The 18,635-nt window shown below is 43.5% G+C and overlaps 1 protein-coding gene across 1 annotated transcript in view; it reads right to left on the bottom strand.

Moving 5' to 3' along the window:
- Positions 1-18,635, bottom strand: part of DDX56 (DEAD-box helicase 56) — a 43,855-nt gene that overhangs the window by 11,682 nt on the left and 13,538 nt on the right. Inside the window, exons 5-11 of the mRNA XM_077469671.1 lie at positions 17,454-17,544; positions 10,580-10,821; positions 9,245-9,376; positions 8,802-8,915; positions 8,625-8,719; positions 7,706-7,782; positions 2,271-2,360 (exon numbers count right to left, since the gene is read on the bottom strand). Coding sequence (XP_077325797.1) covers positions 2,271-2,360; positions 7,706-7,782; positions 8,625-8,719; positions 8,802-8,915; positions 9,245-9,376; positions 10,580-10,821; positions 17,454-17,544 — 841 coding nt within the window. The remainder of the gene's footprint in view (positions 1-2,270; positions 2,361-7,705; positions 7,783-8,624; positions 8,720-8,801; positions 8,916-9,244; positions 9,377-10,579; positions 10,822-17,453; positions 17,545-18,635) is intronic.

The following is an 18,635-nucleotide window of genomic DNA, read 5'->3' as shown; positions in this document are numbered from 1 at the left end:
TTATCTGTGCCCATCTTATCTGTGCCGCCTTATCTGTGCCCATCTTATCTGTGCCGCCTTATCTGTGCCCATCTTATCTGTGCCGCCTTATCTGTGCCCATCTTATCTGTGCCGCCTTATCTGTGCCCATCTTATCTGTGCCGCCTTATCTGTGCCCATCTTATCTGTGCCCATCTTATCTGTGCCGCCTTATCTGTGCCCATCTTATCTGTGCCGCCTTATCTGTGCCCATCTTATCTGTGCCGCCTTATCTGTGCCCATCTTATCTGTGCCGCCTTATCTGTGCCCATCTTATCTGTGCCGCCTTATCTGTGCCGCCTTATCTGTGCCCGCCTTATCTGTGCCCATCTTATCTGTGCCGCCTTATCTGTGCCGCCTTATCTGTGCCCATCTTATCTGTGCCCATCTTATCTGTGCCCATCTTATCTGTGCCCATCTTATCTGTGCCCATCTTATCTGTGCCCATCTTATCTGTGCCCATCTTATCTGTGCCCATCTTATCTGTGCCCATCTTATCTGTGCCGCCTTATCTGTGCCCATCTTATCTGTGCCGCCTTATCTGTGCCGCCTTATCTGTGCCCACCAGTGCCGCCTTATCTGTGCCCACCAGTGCCGCCTTATCTGTGCCCACCAGTGCCGCCTTATCTGTGCCCACCAGTGCCGCCTTATCTGTGCCCACCAGTGCCGCCTTATCTGTGCCCACCAGTGCCGCCTTATCTGTGCCCACCAGTGCCGCCTTATCTGTGCCCACCAGTGCCGCCTCACCAGCGCCCACCAGTGCCGCCTCACCAGCGCCCACCAGTGCCGCCTCACCAGCGCCCACCAGTGCCCCCTCACCAGCGCCCACCAGTGCCGCCTCACCAGCGCCCACCAGTGCCGCCTCACCAGCGCCCACCAGTGCCGCCTCACCAGTGCCGCCTCATCAGCGCATTTCAATGAAGGAGAAAAAATTACCTGTTTGCAAAATTTTATAACAAACTATTAAACATGATTTTTTATTTTATTTTGCATCTTTTTTTGTTTGTTTAGCAAAAAATAAAACTCCCAGCTGTAATTAAATACCACCAAAAGAAAGCTCTAATTGTGGGGGAAAAAAAATGATAAAAATGTCATTTGGGTACAGTGTTATATGGCCGCGCAATTGTCAAAGTGCATCAGCGCTCAAAGCTGAAAATTGGTCTGGGCAGGAGGGATGTTTAAGTGCCCAGTAAGCAAGTGGTTAAAAGGCCAATTTGGTCATGCTCCCTAAATCAAATAGTGAACCACATTCATGGTCTAATTACCAACCAATATCTCTCCTAAATATCTTGGTGAATATTTTCACATCTCTATTGGCAATCAGACTCGACTAGTTTTTGGGAATGCTTATCCATAAAGGACCAAGGGTGTTTTTTTTTGTACCACTAAGGAAAGGTAGCGATAATGTGCATAGAGCAATCCAACTCATCCATTTTACAGATTTTTGCTCAAACCCAGGTATGCGAATGTCTCTTGATGTCCACAAGGCTATTGATACTATTTCCTGCTCTCTGGAAGTAGGATTTTGACAAAATAAATTTGTTCTGGTTTTCGGCCTGGTTCACATTGGCATGTGATGAAGTCAAATCAAAAGTAGTGCAGGAACCTCTCTCTAAATCGGAGCGACTCAAGTCACTCCTATTAGAACGATTCCATTGCACTTAATGGGCCGTGGCTTGTCATGCGGCGGTACTCTCAAAGTTGGAGCGCATGTCGCACCAGTGTGAACCAGGCCTTCGGCTCATTAGCCAGCCCTTGGCTACGCTGAAATATGCAGGCTTCATCTTGGACCCCTTTCCTATTAGACACGGCACTAGGAAGGAATGCCCTCTTTTCTCTAGATTATTCATTTTTGGGCTTGAACCCTAAGCATCTTTGCAAACTCGGATATCTGTGGTCTCAAAATATCTGGAGAACACATAAAACGTATGCTTTTTGTCAATGAGAGCTTGATGTCTCCCCCCCACCACTCTTCTTAACCTCTTTGTGGTCTTTTCCGACTTTGGGTCAGTGTCAAACTTACCAGTCAACAAAACAAAGTCTAAAGCACTCAAACTTACTTTGGCTCCAGACCAACTCAAAATTATTAAAAGGAAACATTTTGCCTGGCCCACCTCGGCATACAGTTAACATAGCTGGGTTTTTACCCTTCCAAGATATGGCAGATAGACAGTATTAAGAATTTCACATAAAAAGATAAATATAACAGAGGCTGGTTATTATAAAACAGAAAGCCACAGGGTTTTCCCAACCTTTAGTTTCTCAGAGTTGAGTAGTTCCTCTTTTATCTCCTTTAGACGTGCCTCCTTTATAGCTTGTTTGGTCACTGACCTCATTGCATCCTATAAGGGGGAAGAGACAACAGCCAAAGTTACAATTTCTGTTAGCCGAAATAGTCGCAAAAAAACAAACAGCCTAATTATCACTCCGCACTTCCAAGTACAAGCCAACTGTCTGTCTAGCTGAGGAACCCTGAATTGAGCTGATCTTACTGCAAGAAGCAAAGCGGAATTAAAAATGTCAGTCTACCCACAATTGGCGTTTCAGATTTTAAGATTCTGAAGAGCTCATATACAGGTGCATCTGATAAAATTAGAATATCATCAAAATGTTAATATTTTTTAGTAATTCAATTAAAAAATGTGAAACTCATTTTATATAGATGCGTTACACAGAGTGATATATTTCAAACATTTTTCTTTTAATTTTGGACGATTGTGGCTTACAGCTAGTGAAAACCCAAAATTCAGTATCTCAGAAAATTGGAATATTACATAAGACCAATAAAAAGAAAACAAAAAGATTTTTAATACAGAAATGTTGGCTTACAGAAAGGTATGTCCATGTACTGTATAGTATGCACAATACCAATACTTGATCGGGCCTCCATTTGCATGAATTACTGCATCAATGCAGCGTGGCATGGAGGTGATTAGCCTGTGGCACTCCATTTGCATGAATTACTGGATCAATGCGGCGTGGCATGGAGGTGATTAGCCTGTGGCACTGCTAAGGGGGTGATGGAAGCCCAGGTTGCTTTGATAGCAGCCTTCAGCTCGTCTCATCACAGTCAGTGATGATTTGGGGAGCCATATCATCTGCTGGTGATGGTCCACTGTGTGTAATCAAGTCCAAAGTCAGCGCAACCCTCTACCAGGAATATCTAGAGCACTTCATGCTTCACTTTACTGACCAGCTTTATGGAGATGCCGATTTCATTTTCAGCAGGACTTGGCACCTGCCCACACTGCCAAAAGTATCAATACCTGATGATCATGGTATCACTGTGCTTGATCGGCCTACAAGCTTGCCTGACCTAAAACTCAGAATCTGTGGGGTATTGTCAAGTGGAAGAGGAGAGATACCAGACCCAACAACGCAGATGAGCTTAAGGCCACTATCAAAGCAACCTGGGCTTCAATAACACCTCAGCAGTGCCACAGGCTGATCACCTATATGCCATGCCGCATTGATACAGTAATTCATGCAAAAGAAGCCCCAACCAAGTATTGAGCGTATACTATACCATACATGGACATACTTTACAGTAAGCCAACATTTCTGTATTGAAAATACTTTTTTTTTTTTTTATTGGTATTATGTAATATTCAAATTTTCTGATACTGAATTTTGGGTTTTCACTAGCTGTAAGTCATAATAATCAAAATTAGAGTTCCATGCAAAAATGAAAAATGGAACTTCGGCTTATCTGGTTACCAGGAATGTGCTCCCACTTTCTGTGAAAGATTGCCGCAGACTCCGCAGCGATCTGCGACATGTTCGGCCCCTCCTCCATCCCCACCGCTGTCTTCTGGGGGACACACAGGTCCCAGAAGATGTCAGGAACCAGTCAGAACTTGCAGCACGACTCATGCTTTCGCAATAGGGAAACAGGCTGTTAAGCCGCAAGGCTTCACTCCCTGATTTTCTTACTTAAGATGCCGGCACCCTGGACAGGTAAGTGTCCTTATTTTAAAAAAATTTACATTTTTTGCAGGCAAAACTCTGCTTTAAAAAGAAAAATGCTTGAAACATCACTGAGTGTAAGGGCCTCTTTCACACGGATGATCCATTCATGTCCGCCTGTCAGTTTTTTTAGGCGGACCTGAACGGATGCTCCACAGACCTCCATGGAGCGTCGGATGTTAGCGGTGACATGCCCGCTGACATGTCCACTGACATCTGACCCGCTCCGATCCAAAAAAAGTGTGGAGGAGGAAAAACCTACTTTTCCATCCATCTGCAGATTGGATTGGGTGATGACGGACTCTACAGTCCGTCATCGTCCGATCACCCATAGGGGAGAGCGGCGCTCCGACAGGTCCATCCCTGCACAGTTTGCAGAGACTGACCCGTCATCTTCCTGCTCAGCAGGGATCGACGGAGCGATCCCCGCTGAGCAAGCAGATGTCCACGGGGCGGATCATCACGGATCTGTCCCGTGTGAAGGAAGCTTTACGCATCTATATAAAATATAGGAGTTTTACATTTTGAATTAAATTACTGACATAAATTAACTTTTTGCCGATATTCAAATTGTACGAGATATCTTCGAAAAACACTCTAGTTTTAAGATCATGTGCTTCATTTAGCAGGTCTTCTCATATGTTTTGGGTTTCCAATCTCCCAGTCAGACATTTACCTTTTTTATTGAGGATGCAACAGATTTGGAATTTGAAGTGTTTAAAACCCAAAGTGTGTGAAAACAGACCAGAAACTAAAGAGAAAAACTTACCCCCTAGGAACCTCGAAAGCCAGTGGGAGATTCAGAATTCAAAAAACAAATACAACTTTGTGTTAAAGGAGAAGTTCACCTTTACAAAAAAATAAATGCACTATTTTTGCAGGCAAAACTATATGCATTTATATTTTTTGTAATGGACCTGTTAAGCATTGCGCCCACAATGAGTAGATCATGGGTGTAATGGCATGCTCCTAAAGACTGGTCTGTGTATCTGTCTGCCTGTACCTCCGATACAGTCAGGCAGTTACACAGTGACAGGAAGCCTTAATGAATTACTACAAAGCTCAACAGCGCTGTGGTGGTTCATTGAGAACTACAAGCCGACAGCCGCAAAGGCTGTTGGGATTTGTCGTTTTCCCATTCATAGAACATGGTGAATGAATGACGTGGCTGGGTGGGTGGAGTCCCGCACGGCTGCAATATTTTTTTTTGCAGATTGTGACAGAAAGCGGGGGTGGGGTGAGTGGGTTAGAAGATCCCCCCCCCCCCAAGCCGTCATAATGGGGGCCAGTGCATCTGTAACATGTTACACACACTAAATATGGGTGTAAAATGTAACACGTTACAAAAGGTGAACTTATCCTTTAATCCTAAGAGCCTATTCACACAAATGCTTTTGTTCTTGAAATCAACGGAAAAGCATCAAAATGTATGTCAGAGTTAAGATGCAAGTCAACAGATATGAAAATGTATTGATGAGTTGTGATGCCCCTTAACATTTAATACAAAGTGCATTACAATGCATGTTAAAAACACGCAATGACATGCACATCAACCAGTGTTTCATTGTGTTTCTATTGATTTTAATAGAAAAAAAAAAACTGCAAACTCTGCAAACCTTTAAGCTGGCTTCACATCTTTACAATTACTATGTTAAATCCCCTTTTTAGTGCACAGTGGTATTTGTACCCCAATCACCTTTTTTTTCCTCCTTAATTTCTGTCCTGAAGGTAACAGTCACAGGAAGGTGTGGTGACTTGTATCCCTGGAATGCAGACTCAGATACTCCGCAAGTTTTTTTTTTTAGCAGTGTTCACTACTTCAGCCTTTGGCAACCTTTTTGCCACGAAGGAACCCTTGAATTCATTTTCAAGTAACAGCACCCATAATAAAATTGACTATCTACAGCTCAAGCTATGTTAACCACACCACCGTGAGAGAAGAAACCCCTTATGTTAGTGGTCATTGAGAAGAATGCTCATCACAATGACAGAGAGAGTGGAACACCCTCATAATGGCTGCAGCAGGTGTGCAGGCCTGGGAACAGAGATATCACCATTATGCTCTGTACACAGACTTTCCAACGGAAAATGTGCAACCGGATGGTGTTTTTGGAAAATCCAAGTGTGTGAGCTCCACTGGACTTTTTCCATCGGAATTTCCGACACACAAAGTTTGAGAGCTGCATCTAAAATTTTCTGACAACAAAATCCGATCGTTTAAATTCCGACGAACAAAGTGCCACGCATGCTCAGAATAAATTACGAGACAAAAGCTATTGACTACTGGCCTCTTTATAGTCCCGTTGTACATGCTGTACGTCACTGAGCGATCGGATTTTCTACAGGTAAGCCTATAGTAAGGCTTACTTGTAGGTATTGTAAATATCTCCTAAACTTGCAGTTTAGGAGATATTTAGAATGTATGCAGCCGGTGACATTACCGGCGCATGCGCTCTGAAGGTCCGGCATACAGCGCCAGACCTTCAGAGACGGTGCCGTAAATGGTGGCCACTGCACGCATTCGCAGGAGTGACGTCATCACACCCCCAGCAAAAAGCTGCAAATAAAATCCATAAGCTCTTGGGTCCAGGTGTAGCTGTGTTGTTTAGCATACCTGGCATGTGTCAGCTGTTAAAACTAACTTCCAAGGTTATGTGGTGGCTGCTTGTCCGCAATAGGAAAGGTCCAAGATGTGTCTCGCCACTCACAGGTTCCAATGTTTGTGTATGTCAGCTGAGCTGAGCCAGGGATTTCAGGAGCCGCTCGGGGGGGGGGGGGGGGGGAGGGGGGCCACTGTGTGGATGGCCGTAGCGGCGCTGAGAAAGTAAAGGACCGCAGGCTGTGGCAATTTACCCCATGGAGACAACGTTGGTAGGGGCGTCTGGAGATGACACACGGGGAGAAAGCCAACCTTGTGGGTCCGATAGTTATGACCACATGTTTCACGTGACGAGACTGGACCAATCGAGATTAAAATGACAGAAAACCTGAAGTGTCTGAGGGGGCTTGGATAATGCAATTGGCTGTGACACATCTGACCCATCCCTCTGGGAAAACGTAACCCTTTCTTCAATTAACTACTACTTCTTGTTTACCAATACTGCTATTCCTATGGTTTATGCCTGGTAATATAATCAACACAGCTACACCTGGACCCAAGAGCTTATGGATTTTATTTGCAGCTTTTCTATAGTTCTCCCCAGGAGTAAATCCTAGCAACTAAGGTCCACTGCTTTGCCCAATTTTCATTTTCCTACAATGTTGTCACTACCATCAAGCACCTGATCATTTTTGTGGCTTATTGGGAAAAATAGGGAAGACTCTACTGGCACCCTTCTAAAAATGCAAATTGTCTGGCTATCAAGCTCATCGACAGTCTTTAATATTTTATAAGCCACAGAAATAAGTATTTCACATAAAAATTTCAGATTTCACTAGCTGCATGCATGTTCTAGGTCAGCCACCATACTGAAGAACCAAATATAAATAAGCCTGCCAGAGAAGTTTCCAAAAAAAAACAAAAAAAAAAAACACAATGTGGGACAATGTGAAAAACTCCATAAAAATGTTATAGGACATCGGTAGAATATACTGTGCCTTGTTTTTAAAGATAAACAATAAACTAAAAGCTAAATACATTGTTAAAATACAAAACATTTCTTCCTGTAAAGACAGCCTAGAAAACCAGGCAGAACACGCCTATATTTTCAGTCCTACTGACCCGACAACGGTACCGGAAGCCCTCTACTTCCTCCATGTGAAACCTGTAGGGACGCAGCACACTTTCCCCGGTACCAGCTGCAAGATAAATATTTGCTTATTGACAGAGAAACTGAAGAAATTAAAAAAAGCACTTATCTAATCTCTAAATCAGGAGTCATTTTTGGCCTCTGCAACCACATTTTTCTTAATTTATCTACCTCCCTTTGTTTTCAGAGATGCAAATCAAAACTTAAACAATTTTTTTTTTTGTCATTTTTTATTGTTTTACAGCAGTCATGAAAAGAGATTCTGACCCAGAGGAACAGAAAAGTGAAACCTTGGGGAGGGTGGGAACCAAGAAGGATTTGTGTACTTTCACCTTTTTTAGGTCTATAAAGTACTGACAATAACAATTACATTAGGTTATCTGCATACAGAAGCAAAATTGAAGGCATTTCATTATCTGGGTAATCTGGCTGCGAAAATAATGGTCTCTGTGCAAGTCTAGTTTTTTTTGTGATAAATCCAAGATTTACAGTATGAGTCGCAGCAAAATATCATTTAATGATAGCTACGACAAATGTATGCCAGTATGTCCAGGTAACAAGCTTAAGCCGGTTATACGTGGATTAAAATTTAACCGATTCAGCAGGACCGGCTGAATTTCGATCCATGTATAGGGCATCTTGGCTGTACACAAGTGGCTCTATCGATCGTCTTTTGGGTTTTTTCCAAATGATTAGTGGTGTCGGATATAGCCAGCAACACTAATCGTTGTGCTCTTCTGGCTGGGAAGGCTTCCCATTGCCAGAACACAATAGTGCTGCGAGGGGGACACCGCCATCAACGCTAACTACTTTGATGGTGATAAATCGAGCAATTTACTTTCTTTCCAAAAAAAAAAAAAAAATAATTGCATAATCTATGGCTTGCCTTACCTCCACCAAGAGCTTCCTCAATTTCTGCAAGCATAGAGAGCTCTGTATGTGCCACCAATGTTAGGACCACACCTGGGTTGTTGGCACGAGCAGTCCTAAAAGAGAAAGCAATTTAAGAAAATTCAACCCAGAAGGGGAGGAAAAAAAAATGTAATTTGTACTTGATATCATAAGTACCTTCCAGCTCGGTGAATATAGGCATCAACAGATTGGGGGAAATCAAAGTTTAGTACTGTAGACACATTCTGAAAGTCTATGCCCCGAGATACTCCATACTCACTGTCCTGGCCTCTGAAAAGAAAAATGCAGCAGCAATGTAAGTAGATAAGAAGCAATATCTGGAGGAAATAGGAGATCATGCGCTGCTATGTACAACCAATCAGCAATTCATTGACAGTTATGGGCCGGATATAGATGGTTATATAGCAAATATAGGAAAATGAATGCTTAGTAACTCAGTGGGAGACGTGGAATTACAGGTATAGTGGATTTAAAATACAATACAATACTGCCCACTCAGTAGCGGCAGTAGAGAGGGCAGGACAGATGAGTAAGTGCCTTTAGCAAGTTGTTACATTGTTTGAGATTTACATCTAATTTACATTTACAATAAAACTCACTTTTCTCCTTTTCCTTTTTTCTTTCTTCCAGTTGCTTTCTTTTCCTTCCCGCTGGGTTCAGCTAATGAATGTTCATCTGTTGCAATGATGTAGTCGTAGAAACCTTGATTAAACTGTGCTATAATGTGACATCTGCAGGACCAAAACATCAGTTATAATACTGTGGGGAAATGCCAACGTACTCTCACAGCACAAAAGGCATTTTGGTTGATTTAAAAAAAAGGAGTAAAGCATGAGAGCAAAGATTCATCTCATTCAGTAAACAAAGTTGCTTTTTCTGTTTGCAAGGTGTATTTTTCACCTAGCTAAGTGAATAAGGTGAAGCTAGATCACATTCAATCATAAAATCACCTGCAAGCAAAAATTGCGTTTTTGTTTTTTACCATTTTACTTGGACATGACTGGATATTCATTGCAAAGTGTATTTTCCTTTAGCTTTACTTCATTAACCAAGTTAAAATGAACTTAGCAAAGTGAACACGTGCTAATCCTTTATCTCTACACAAATCCCAGAACGGATTCTACATAAACCATGCCGTCTTCTAAAGATTGCTAGCCAAGCATTAGTTCCATGTCAGCATCAGATACTTACTGATTATGACTGACTGAAATTCTGCTTGCAGAACTGATCAACCTGCAAGTACCTTGACTGCATTTCAAACACAAGTGTCTGTTAAACTGTGGGTTGGTACCCAAAATGTGTAGCAGATGTGTTTGATGGGTCTCCACATGACCGTGTAGTAAACCTAGCCTACTTTGTCCTGTCCTTTTTACTCATTTGGCTTCAGGGGCATTTTGGAAACAATTCTCTTGTACGGTAACAAAATTTCTTACTTGGGTCCTTGGATTAAAAAGTTTAGGAACCCCTCTGATACATCATATACTAAGGATCAAACAGCCTTTTTACACAATGCAGAGGATTAGCCCCTTAGGCTCCACAGTGAATATAACAAGCATGCTTTACTGCACATACATAATTTTACTGTTGTGGGTTTAGTAACACTTTAAGGTGTCATGGCCTTAAATGTCACCTGATGTGCTTAGAAATACTGTCATTTCAACTGTCCTTAGACATGACAGTGGAGTAGTATAAGGATGCAAACTTGAACTGACCATCATGCTGAATGTGCTTTATAACCTACAGTCAGTATTAACCTTTCCACTAAACAAAGAAACCAAACCAAATATTTTAAAACAAAAACGGCAACATAATTTTAGGGATCTGAAAAGAAACCAGATGACCTAAAACAAACAAAAGTACATCCATAGAGACATACAAACTATATTTCAGATAGCGTCCCTAGTGGCAGCTGAACCCAGGCTCTTAAGACGTACCGTGACTGAACCGGCAGTTCAGAGTTTAGCACACAAGCTGGAATACTGAACTGTTCCAGGAAAAGTTTGAGCCGGTAACTCCTTTCCACATTGTTAACAAATAGAATGGTCTTGCCACGGATGAGGGAGAGTTTTAGCAGCGTGTAGAGTAAAAGGAACTTGTCTTCCTCCTCACACTGGATCTGATATTGTGTCAGCTGAGAGCTGTCAGGCAGCTGAGATTCTTCTAACTTCAGGGTCACCTGGGTGGCAGGAAAGAGCCAGAAAAAAAAAATTAATGCAATAAAAAAATAATAAAAAAAGGGTGATGGTCTGCTTTCTGGCGCACGCTCATCCTCCCTCTTTCCCTGACCTGCTGGGCTGCATGCGCGGATAAGAATCTGGTATGGATTTTGTGGGGACCCCCCACGCCGACGTGGGTGATCCCCTTAAAATCCATACCAGGATTTTAAGGGTCTGGATCTTGGGGGAACCCCACACCGTTTTTATTTTGGCGTGGGGTTCCCCTTTAAGATCCTCAGCGTACAAGTCACACCGCAAGTCGGATCATCGTGATCTGACTTGTATTCAATCAATGGGTTCTATTAGGGAACCACTGATTTTGAATAGAGGCAGAGAAACGCAGCTAAAAGGTAGTGTGGCTAAACGTGCATGAACGCCAATACAAAAAGCTTTTTACAGCTGTTTTTTCCTGGCTTTGGTAGTGGCTTTGCAGCTTGTTTTTTCTAAAGCCCTGTATGCATGACCCCCTAGCTTTCCCCTTAATCACTTTGGAACCGCAGCATAGCAGATATACTGCGATAGGGCAGCCATTCTGTTCAGAATCATGTACAGTATACCACAAAAGTGAGTACACCCCTCACATTTTTGTAAATATTTTATCTTTTCATGCGACAACACTGAAGAAATGAAACTTTGCTACAATGTAAAGTAGTGAGTGTACAGCTTGTATAACAGTGTAAGTTTGCTGTCCCCTCAAAATAACACAGCCATTAATGTCTAAACCACTGGTAACAAAAGTGAGTACACCCCTAAGTGTACCGAGTTAGGTACCTGGTAACTCTTTCTAAGAAGTCTTCCAGGGCAGCATCCGAGAGATAGGCTCCTCCTTACTACGGTTGGCTTGCGTCCATCTGCACCCCTTGGCGTAACGGAGCGGATTGAGCCACCAATGAAGAGATTGTTTGACCAACTGAGGGATAGAAATAGACATCTCTAAGGATGATGAATCACCACCCCTCTGGGTCAAAATGTGATTCTGTAGAGGCCTCATGTGGAGCTGTGCCCAGGTGATGGCTGGTATCGAGGACATCATCAGTCCTAGCACTGCCTCATTCTCTTCTTCTGTCGGGAAGGTTTTGGTTACTCTGGCGTCTAGCACATAATCCACATAATAGTCTGTTGAGCAGCTTCCTTGTTAAATCTCCTGGAATGACGAAAGGGCGCCTTCCCCTGCTTCTTTTTTGCTTGGGGGAACCCTTTGTTCTTAGCTGCAATCCTGTCCAAGACAGTTTACAGGTATGGATGGCACAGAAAATTTCCTGTGAATGGGATCCCACACAGCCTATTCTTGGAGGCGACGTCCCCTCCTATGACTTTCAGCCACAGGGTTCTCCTCAGTACGGCCGTTGCCCTAAAAGATATCTTACTATTTCAGCCGTTAGGAAAGCTGCCCCTCTGCCTGCATAGAGCCTCTCCTGTCTCTCCAGTGTGAAAGCCTGAGGGATTTCATACTGGAGCGCTGTGCTAGCAGGACGGTAAAAAAAAAAATAAAAAAAAAAAAAAAAGTCCTGCAAGCAGCATCATTGCAACGCTGTAGGAGTGGTGTATACACAGCTCCTACAGTGCCCCTCCCCATTGAAATCAATGGGGCAGCGCTGGCAAAGCGCTGCTTTTGCAGGCAGTCAACCCTTTTCCGGCCACTAGGTTAGCGGGCAAAAAGCGCAGCTAAGACAACAGTAAAGTGCCGCTAGATATATCCACCCCCTCCCCATATCCGACACCCATCCGCCCCACTGTGAAAGTAGCCTAATTCTTCCCTTGGTGTGTCTCCTAGCAACTCTTGCAGTTGAGACAGCCAGGTAACAGGGTGCGAGCTGTGCAGATGGAAGCTATTGCCGGATTCAAAATCACCGTCCCCGCTTCCCATGCTCCACATCATCAAAAGCCAAGTCGGATTTGTTTGAGACTCTCACGAGGGCAGCATCTACTTTGGGACATTTGGCCCAAGTCTTGGTGTCTTCCTCTGCAAATGGATACCTGCACTTCACCACAGCTGGTATGAAGAGCTTCTCTTCTGGCTTATCCTACTCCCTCTTGACTATGCTTTTGAGAGTTTGATGCACCGGAAATGTTCTGGCTTTTCTAAGCTGCAAACCCTTGTGTATTTTGTCATGCAGGGAAAGCCCTGTGGCTCTTTGCTACCCAGTAAGGATGAGCTCTGGCGTGTTTGCATAGCCCACATGCAGAGCCCACCAGGAAGTCTGCACTGCTCAGCGCTAATCACAGGCAGTGAGACATTTCCCAATCTCTGGGGCCATGCATCGGGATAATGTCTCACTGCCTGCGATTAGCACAGTGCCATCTTGCTGGTGGGCTCTGCACGTGGGCTGTGCGAACAAGCCGGAGCTCATCCATAATACCCAGTGGGTCTGCTATAGCCTTTAAGCTAGGTTTCCACTATTGCGATCTTAAAGTTGCAATTTTTTTTACGTGATTTTGCCTCAATTTTGGACCTCAAGTCGCATCAGTGGGACCAAAGTAGTGCAGGGACCACTCTGAATTTGCAGATATGAGCGGTACTCATTGGAAGTCATGAGGTATGACTTTTCACATGACTTTGCAGTCCCAAGCAACATGACAAGTCACACTAGAGGATACTGAGCCTTAGAAGATTATCCGTGTCATCTGAGGGAAATAGGGTGCCCTCCCATGCCGAGTGATCTTCCTCGGAATCTCAGCATAAGCCGCCCTCGGAGTCATGTTCGGAGTTATCTGAATCGACCTCCTGTTCTGGCTGATCCACCTCTTCTCTGCCACCCAAAGGCATATATACATTGCTGGTAGATGGGGTACTGGTTTGGCTAGAGCTTGCTGGCACCTCCAGCTTCTCTATTGCTGAGCGTATTGGCTCAATAGTGCTCTTCATTTCCTTTTTGAAGGAGTTAAGCATGTCCTTAAGGAAGCCTTGTGACTCCTTAGCTTGTTTATGCATTTTTGGCATAGGGGCTTATTCCACTCACGGTAAAACCGGTGACCGCAAGAGGCGCATGCCTTGCTCTGGTCTGCACTTTTTTCTCTGGGGCCTTTGCCTGCAAGTAAGCACAAAGAGACTGAGTGAGGTTGGTGGTGGACAATGCAATTGTGACTCCAGAGTGCTCTGGCTTACCTTGGGGCTATCCTGACATGCAGAATCTGCAGGGCAGGGTGGAGAAGTGTCCGACCTGACCAGCCACCGGGATTCCTCTGCTTAGAGAGCCCTTCTTGCTCCAGTCCTGCCCCCAGCTGACCCCTTGCGGGTTGGTGGACACACCCGCACCTGCCACGTGTCATCCTTCCTGGGTTTCCAATAGTGAGGGGAGCATTAAAAGCTGTTTGTCATTTTTTTAAATTGGAGCCGCAGCCAACCGGAAGTGCAGTCACTTCCCCTGGAGGCTCCAGCCTCCACCAAGATGGCCGCTGACTGGACTGCGTGACCGAAAATGATGCATCTGGTGTCATCTTGCTACACCTCCCAGGATCGCAAACAAGGGGATTTTTCGGAGATGTATGTAGGATGCGAGAGAAATACGATCGGCAGGCAGGATGGACGGTGGCCAGGTCGTCTGCACAGCGAGAAAACCTCTAAAGCATCTGGAGTGCTGGGCTGGATGGCCCTCCACCATAGAGGAGCAGTAGCTGTGGGGAAAAAAAGCAGACGGCATGTAGTGCAGCTGGGGGGATAGTTCTGTAGGAGCGAAACTTCAGGCAGAGCCTTGAGGCTCAGATTGCTGCCCCTGCTTGCCCTCCCATGACACCCCCCCGGGCTGAATGGGATGCTGGTCAGGCAGTCCCCTGCAGAAAGCACAGAGACTGGATAAAATAAACGTTTGCAGCTCCTGTGGGTCCGGAGGAAACAAAAAACAACTAAGGCACACAGGTAAGACTAACAAAATGAATAATGGTAGACTAATGTGTTTCCTGTTGCAGGAAGGAGGAGCCTCTCTCTCGGATGCTGCCCTAGAAGACCACTGGAGAAAATGTCCTAATTGGGACCAATTAGCCATTTTTCCTCCCCGGTGTCACGTGACTCCGTGTTACAATATCTCAGGTGTGAATGGGGAGAAGCTGTGTTAAAGTTGGTGTTGTAGCTCTCACTGTCTCATACTGGTTGCTGGAAGTTCAACATGGCATGGCACCTCATGGCAAAGAACTCTCTGGAGGAATACAAAAGAAAAGAATTCTTGCTCTACATAAAGAAGATTGGCAAGACCCTGAAATGGAGTGGCAGCAAAGTGGCCAAGATCATACAGCGGTTTAACAGGGCAGGTTTCACTCAGAACAGGCCTCGCCATGGTCACCTCATATCCAGAGGTTGTCTTTGGGAAACAAACACATGAGTGCTGCCAGCATTGCTGCAGAGGTTGAAGGGCAGAGCATGACCCCCCTCCCTTCAGAGAATGGGCCACAGGGCAGTATTCAACACGATAAAGACCCCAAACACACTTCCAAGATGACCAATGCCTTGCTAAAGAAGCCGAGGGTAAAGGTGATGGACTGGCCAAACATGTCTCCAGACCTAAACTCCATTGAGCATCTGTGGGGCACCCGCAAACAGAAGGTGGAGGAGCGCAAGGTCTCCAACATCCACCAGCTCTGTGATGTCGTCATGGAGGAGTGGAAGAGGACTCCAGTGGCAACCTGTGAAGCTCTGGTGAATTCCATGCCCAAGAGGATTAAGGCAGTGATGTAAAATAATGGTAGTCACGCAAAATATTGACACTTTGGGCCCAATTTGGACATTTTCACTTAGGGGTGTACTCACTTTTGTTGCCAGCGGTTTACACATTAATGGCTGTGTGTTGCGTTATTTTGAGGGGACAGCAGATTTACACTATTACACTCACTACTTTATATTGTAGCAAAGTGTAATTTCTTCAGTCTGCGTTCACACCTGAGCATGCGATTCTGTACTTTCGCCAATTTGCAGCGTCAGCCAATGAATGTCTGCCGACACCCGCCAGTCATCAAGCAGAGACACAGAACGGAGCTCTGCAGATGTAAACAAGACAAAGCCCCGTTCTGACAGGTGGAAAGTGATGGACTTTGTGTACCTATAAAGCAGGGAAAGAAATCCATCACTTCCGTTAGTAAAAGCATCACACAATTTACACAAACACTGGTTAAGCACACAGTTAACCCTTAGATCACCCTAGATGTTTAACACCTTCCGAGCCAGTGTCACTACTACAGTGACAGTGCATATTGTTAGCACTGATCACTGTATTAGCGTCCCTGGTTCCCACAAAGGGTTGTTAGTGTCCGACTTTCCCCTGCAATATTGCATTCCCACTAAAAGTCGTTGATCGCCACCATTACTAGTAAAAAATAAAAACTCCAGTAAATACAGTTACTCCACACTTAACAACCAGGTTCTGTTTCAACGACCAGGTTGTTAAACAAATTGGTTGTTAAATGAGGAAATCACAAGTAATAAATATTTTAAGCATTCTTAACTACTGTACAAAATAAATAAAAAGGTCTAAACACACAACTCCAGCTTAATTTTTAGTTTGCATAAGTACAGAACCCAAACAAAATTTCTGTACTGTACAATACAATGATGTACAGCACGTCGTTTGGGTGGAGAGAGCTGGTCGTAAGTCCAAGTGGTTGTTAAACATGCAAGTCGTTAAACAAGGAGCACATATACATACATACATATATATATACACACACACACACACACACACACACACACACACACACACACCATAGTTTGTAGGCACAATACCTTTTGCGCAAACCAATCAAAATACGCTTACTGGGATTCTTTTTACCAAAAATATGTAGCAGAATACATATTGGCCTAAATTTATATAAAAAAAATTGATTTAAATTTTTTTTTTCATTTTATTAGATGTTTTTATAGCAGAAAGTAAAAAATTGTTTAAAAATTATGGGTCTTTTTTTGTTTATAGCCTAACATTAAAAAACACAAATTTTACTTGGGTACAGCGTTGCACGACCACGCAATTGTTAAAGTAACGCAGTGCCGCATCGCAAAAAAGTGGTCTGGTCGTGAAGGGGGGCATATTTTCCGGAAGACAAGTGGTTAAAGTGCATCTAAACCAAACAAAAATGTAACATTATGTAGTTTAGAAGTGGTAGCTGCATTAGTTGTTTGTTTTTTTCAGGCTTTCGCACAGCTTTTTTCTCCGCTTTATTTTTACCCGATGATCATACCAGTACCAGGGAGACAACTCTTACTCACCCTACTCCAAGTATGAATCAGCAGCGTTGTCACGCTAGGAGGGAAGTGTGTTAGAACTACAGAATATCCCCCCCCCCCACCTTTACAGTTCCATAATATGGATGGGGAGGTGTCTTGTACTTGTACTCCAAAGAGATAGCTTGTGAAAATGCTAACTGATAAAAGTTACTTCTGGTATAATCAATAAGTATTTTTTATTGAACAGATAAAAAAATGCATTCAAAAGTAAATTTAACAGGGATCATAAGAGAAATGCATTTTTGGGGTTTACTTTAGTACAAGGGGCCCTAGAACTCATACATTCATGGCTTTTCAGAATTCACCTTCAAGTATACTAAATGTAAACAACTGTAACTATCTAGCTGACCCTAATAAATAAAAACAGCAGAAAATCAAACTCACGGGATTGTGCAACACAAGCTCTTTCAGTGCCTGGACATCTTCATTAAACGTGGCAGACATAAGGAAAGACTGAAATATCTTAGGAAGTTGGCTGATAAAGGAAAAAAAATAAATTAGGAGGTCTAGTTGTAAATGCTTTCAGGAACAGTTGTCACCAGGATAAACAACACAGCCAGAAATTAACATTATCAGAAGTTCTAACTCTTTTTGTGCAATACTAAGATTACAATGCTAAAAAATAATAAAAATAAAAATGTTCAGGCAGGAATTTCTTTGAGAACACAGTTAAAGTGTTCCTAAACCCATGACCCTGCATTCATCATATCTGGTCGTACACAGAATATGGAAATGCAATTATTTTAGTAAATATAAACTGCTAAATACCTTTTCTCAGCAGGCTTGTATCTGATCATATGCACCCCCCGCTCCAAGAAAAGAAAAAAAAAAAAAAAAAATAAAAACCTTCTAGCAATACACACTAAACTGAGCATGTGCAGTGTAACTCCAAAGGTTCCGTCTTATCAGGAGATAGATTGGGGAGAGTGGAAGAAGGGGAGGATAAGAGAAGACAGGATCAAAACAGCCATTTTACACAATGCGGAGGATTGACCCCTTAGGTTCCATAGTGCGTAGAACAAGCATGCTTTACTGCATATACAGACTTATTTTCCTGTGGTAGTTTTAGTAACATTTTGATAAGGGTTGCACTTCTACCGATACTGAGCATTTACACAAGTAACAGTACTCGTGCAAATGCACTGTAATCAATATTTTAAGCATTTACTTTTAATTTTAGGCTCAGTTCTTTGAGCCGGTCAACAGGATTCCCCCATCGACAGCTGAAATGTTTAAAAAAAAAAAAAAAAAAGAAAAAAAGAAGAAGACAATTATAAGTTATGGAGCCTGGCCGCCGCATCCTTAACCAATGAACTCATTCAGCTGTCAGTGGAGTTCCCCTATTGACAATAGAACAATGCAGACATTTATTGGGGGGGGGGGGGGTTAGACCTCCAGCATTTTTGGGATATCCAGGTTGACAGAAGCTAAAGAATTTAGCAGCTGGACAACCTTTAAGTGTTACTAAGCCCACGTTGTTAAAATCTGTCTGTATATGCAGTACAGCATTCTTGTTATACTCGCTGTGGGATCTAAGGGGTTAATCCCCCACATTATGTAAAAGGG

The sequence above is a fragment of the Lithobates pipiens genome, unplaced genomic scaffold (assembly GCF_037356315.1).
Source record: "Lithobates pipiens isolate NorthernLeopardFrog02 unplaced genomic scaffold, aLitPip1_a1.2 Scaffold_8, whole genome shotgun sequence".
In the NCBI taxonomy this organism is placed as follows: domain Eukaryota; kingdom Metazoa; phylum Chordata; class Amphibia; order Anura; family Ranidae; genus Lithobates; species Lithobates pipiens.
This window is presented reverse-complemented; position numbering and strand designations above follow the sequence as displayed.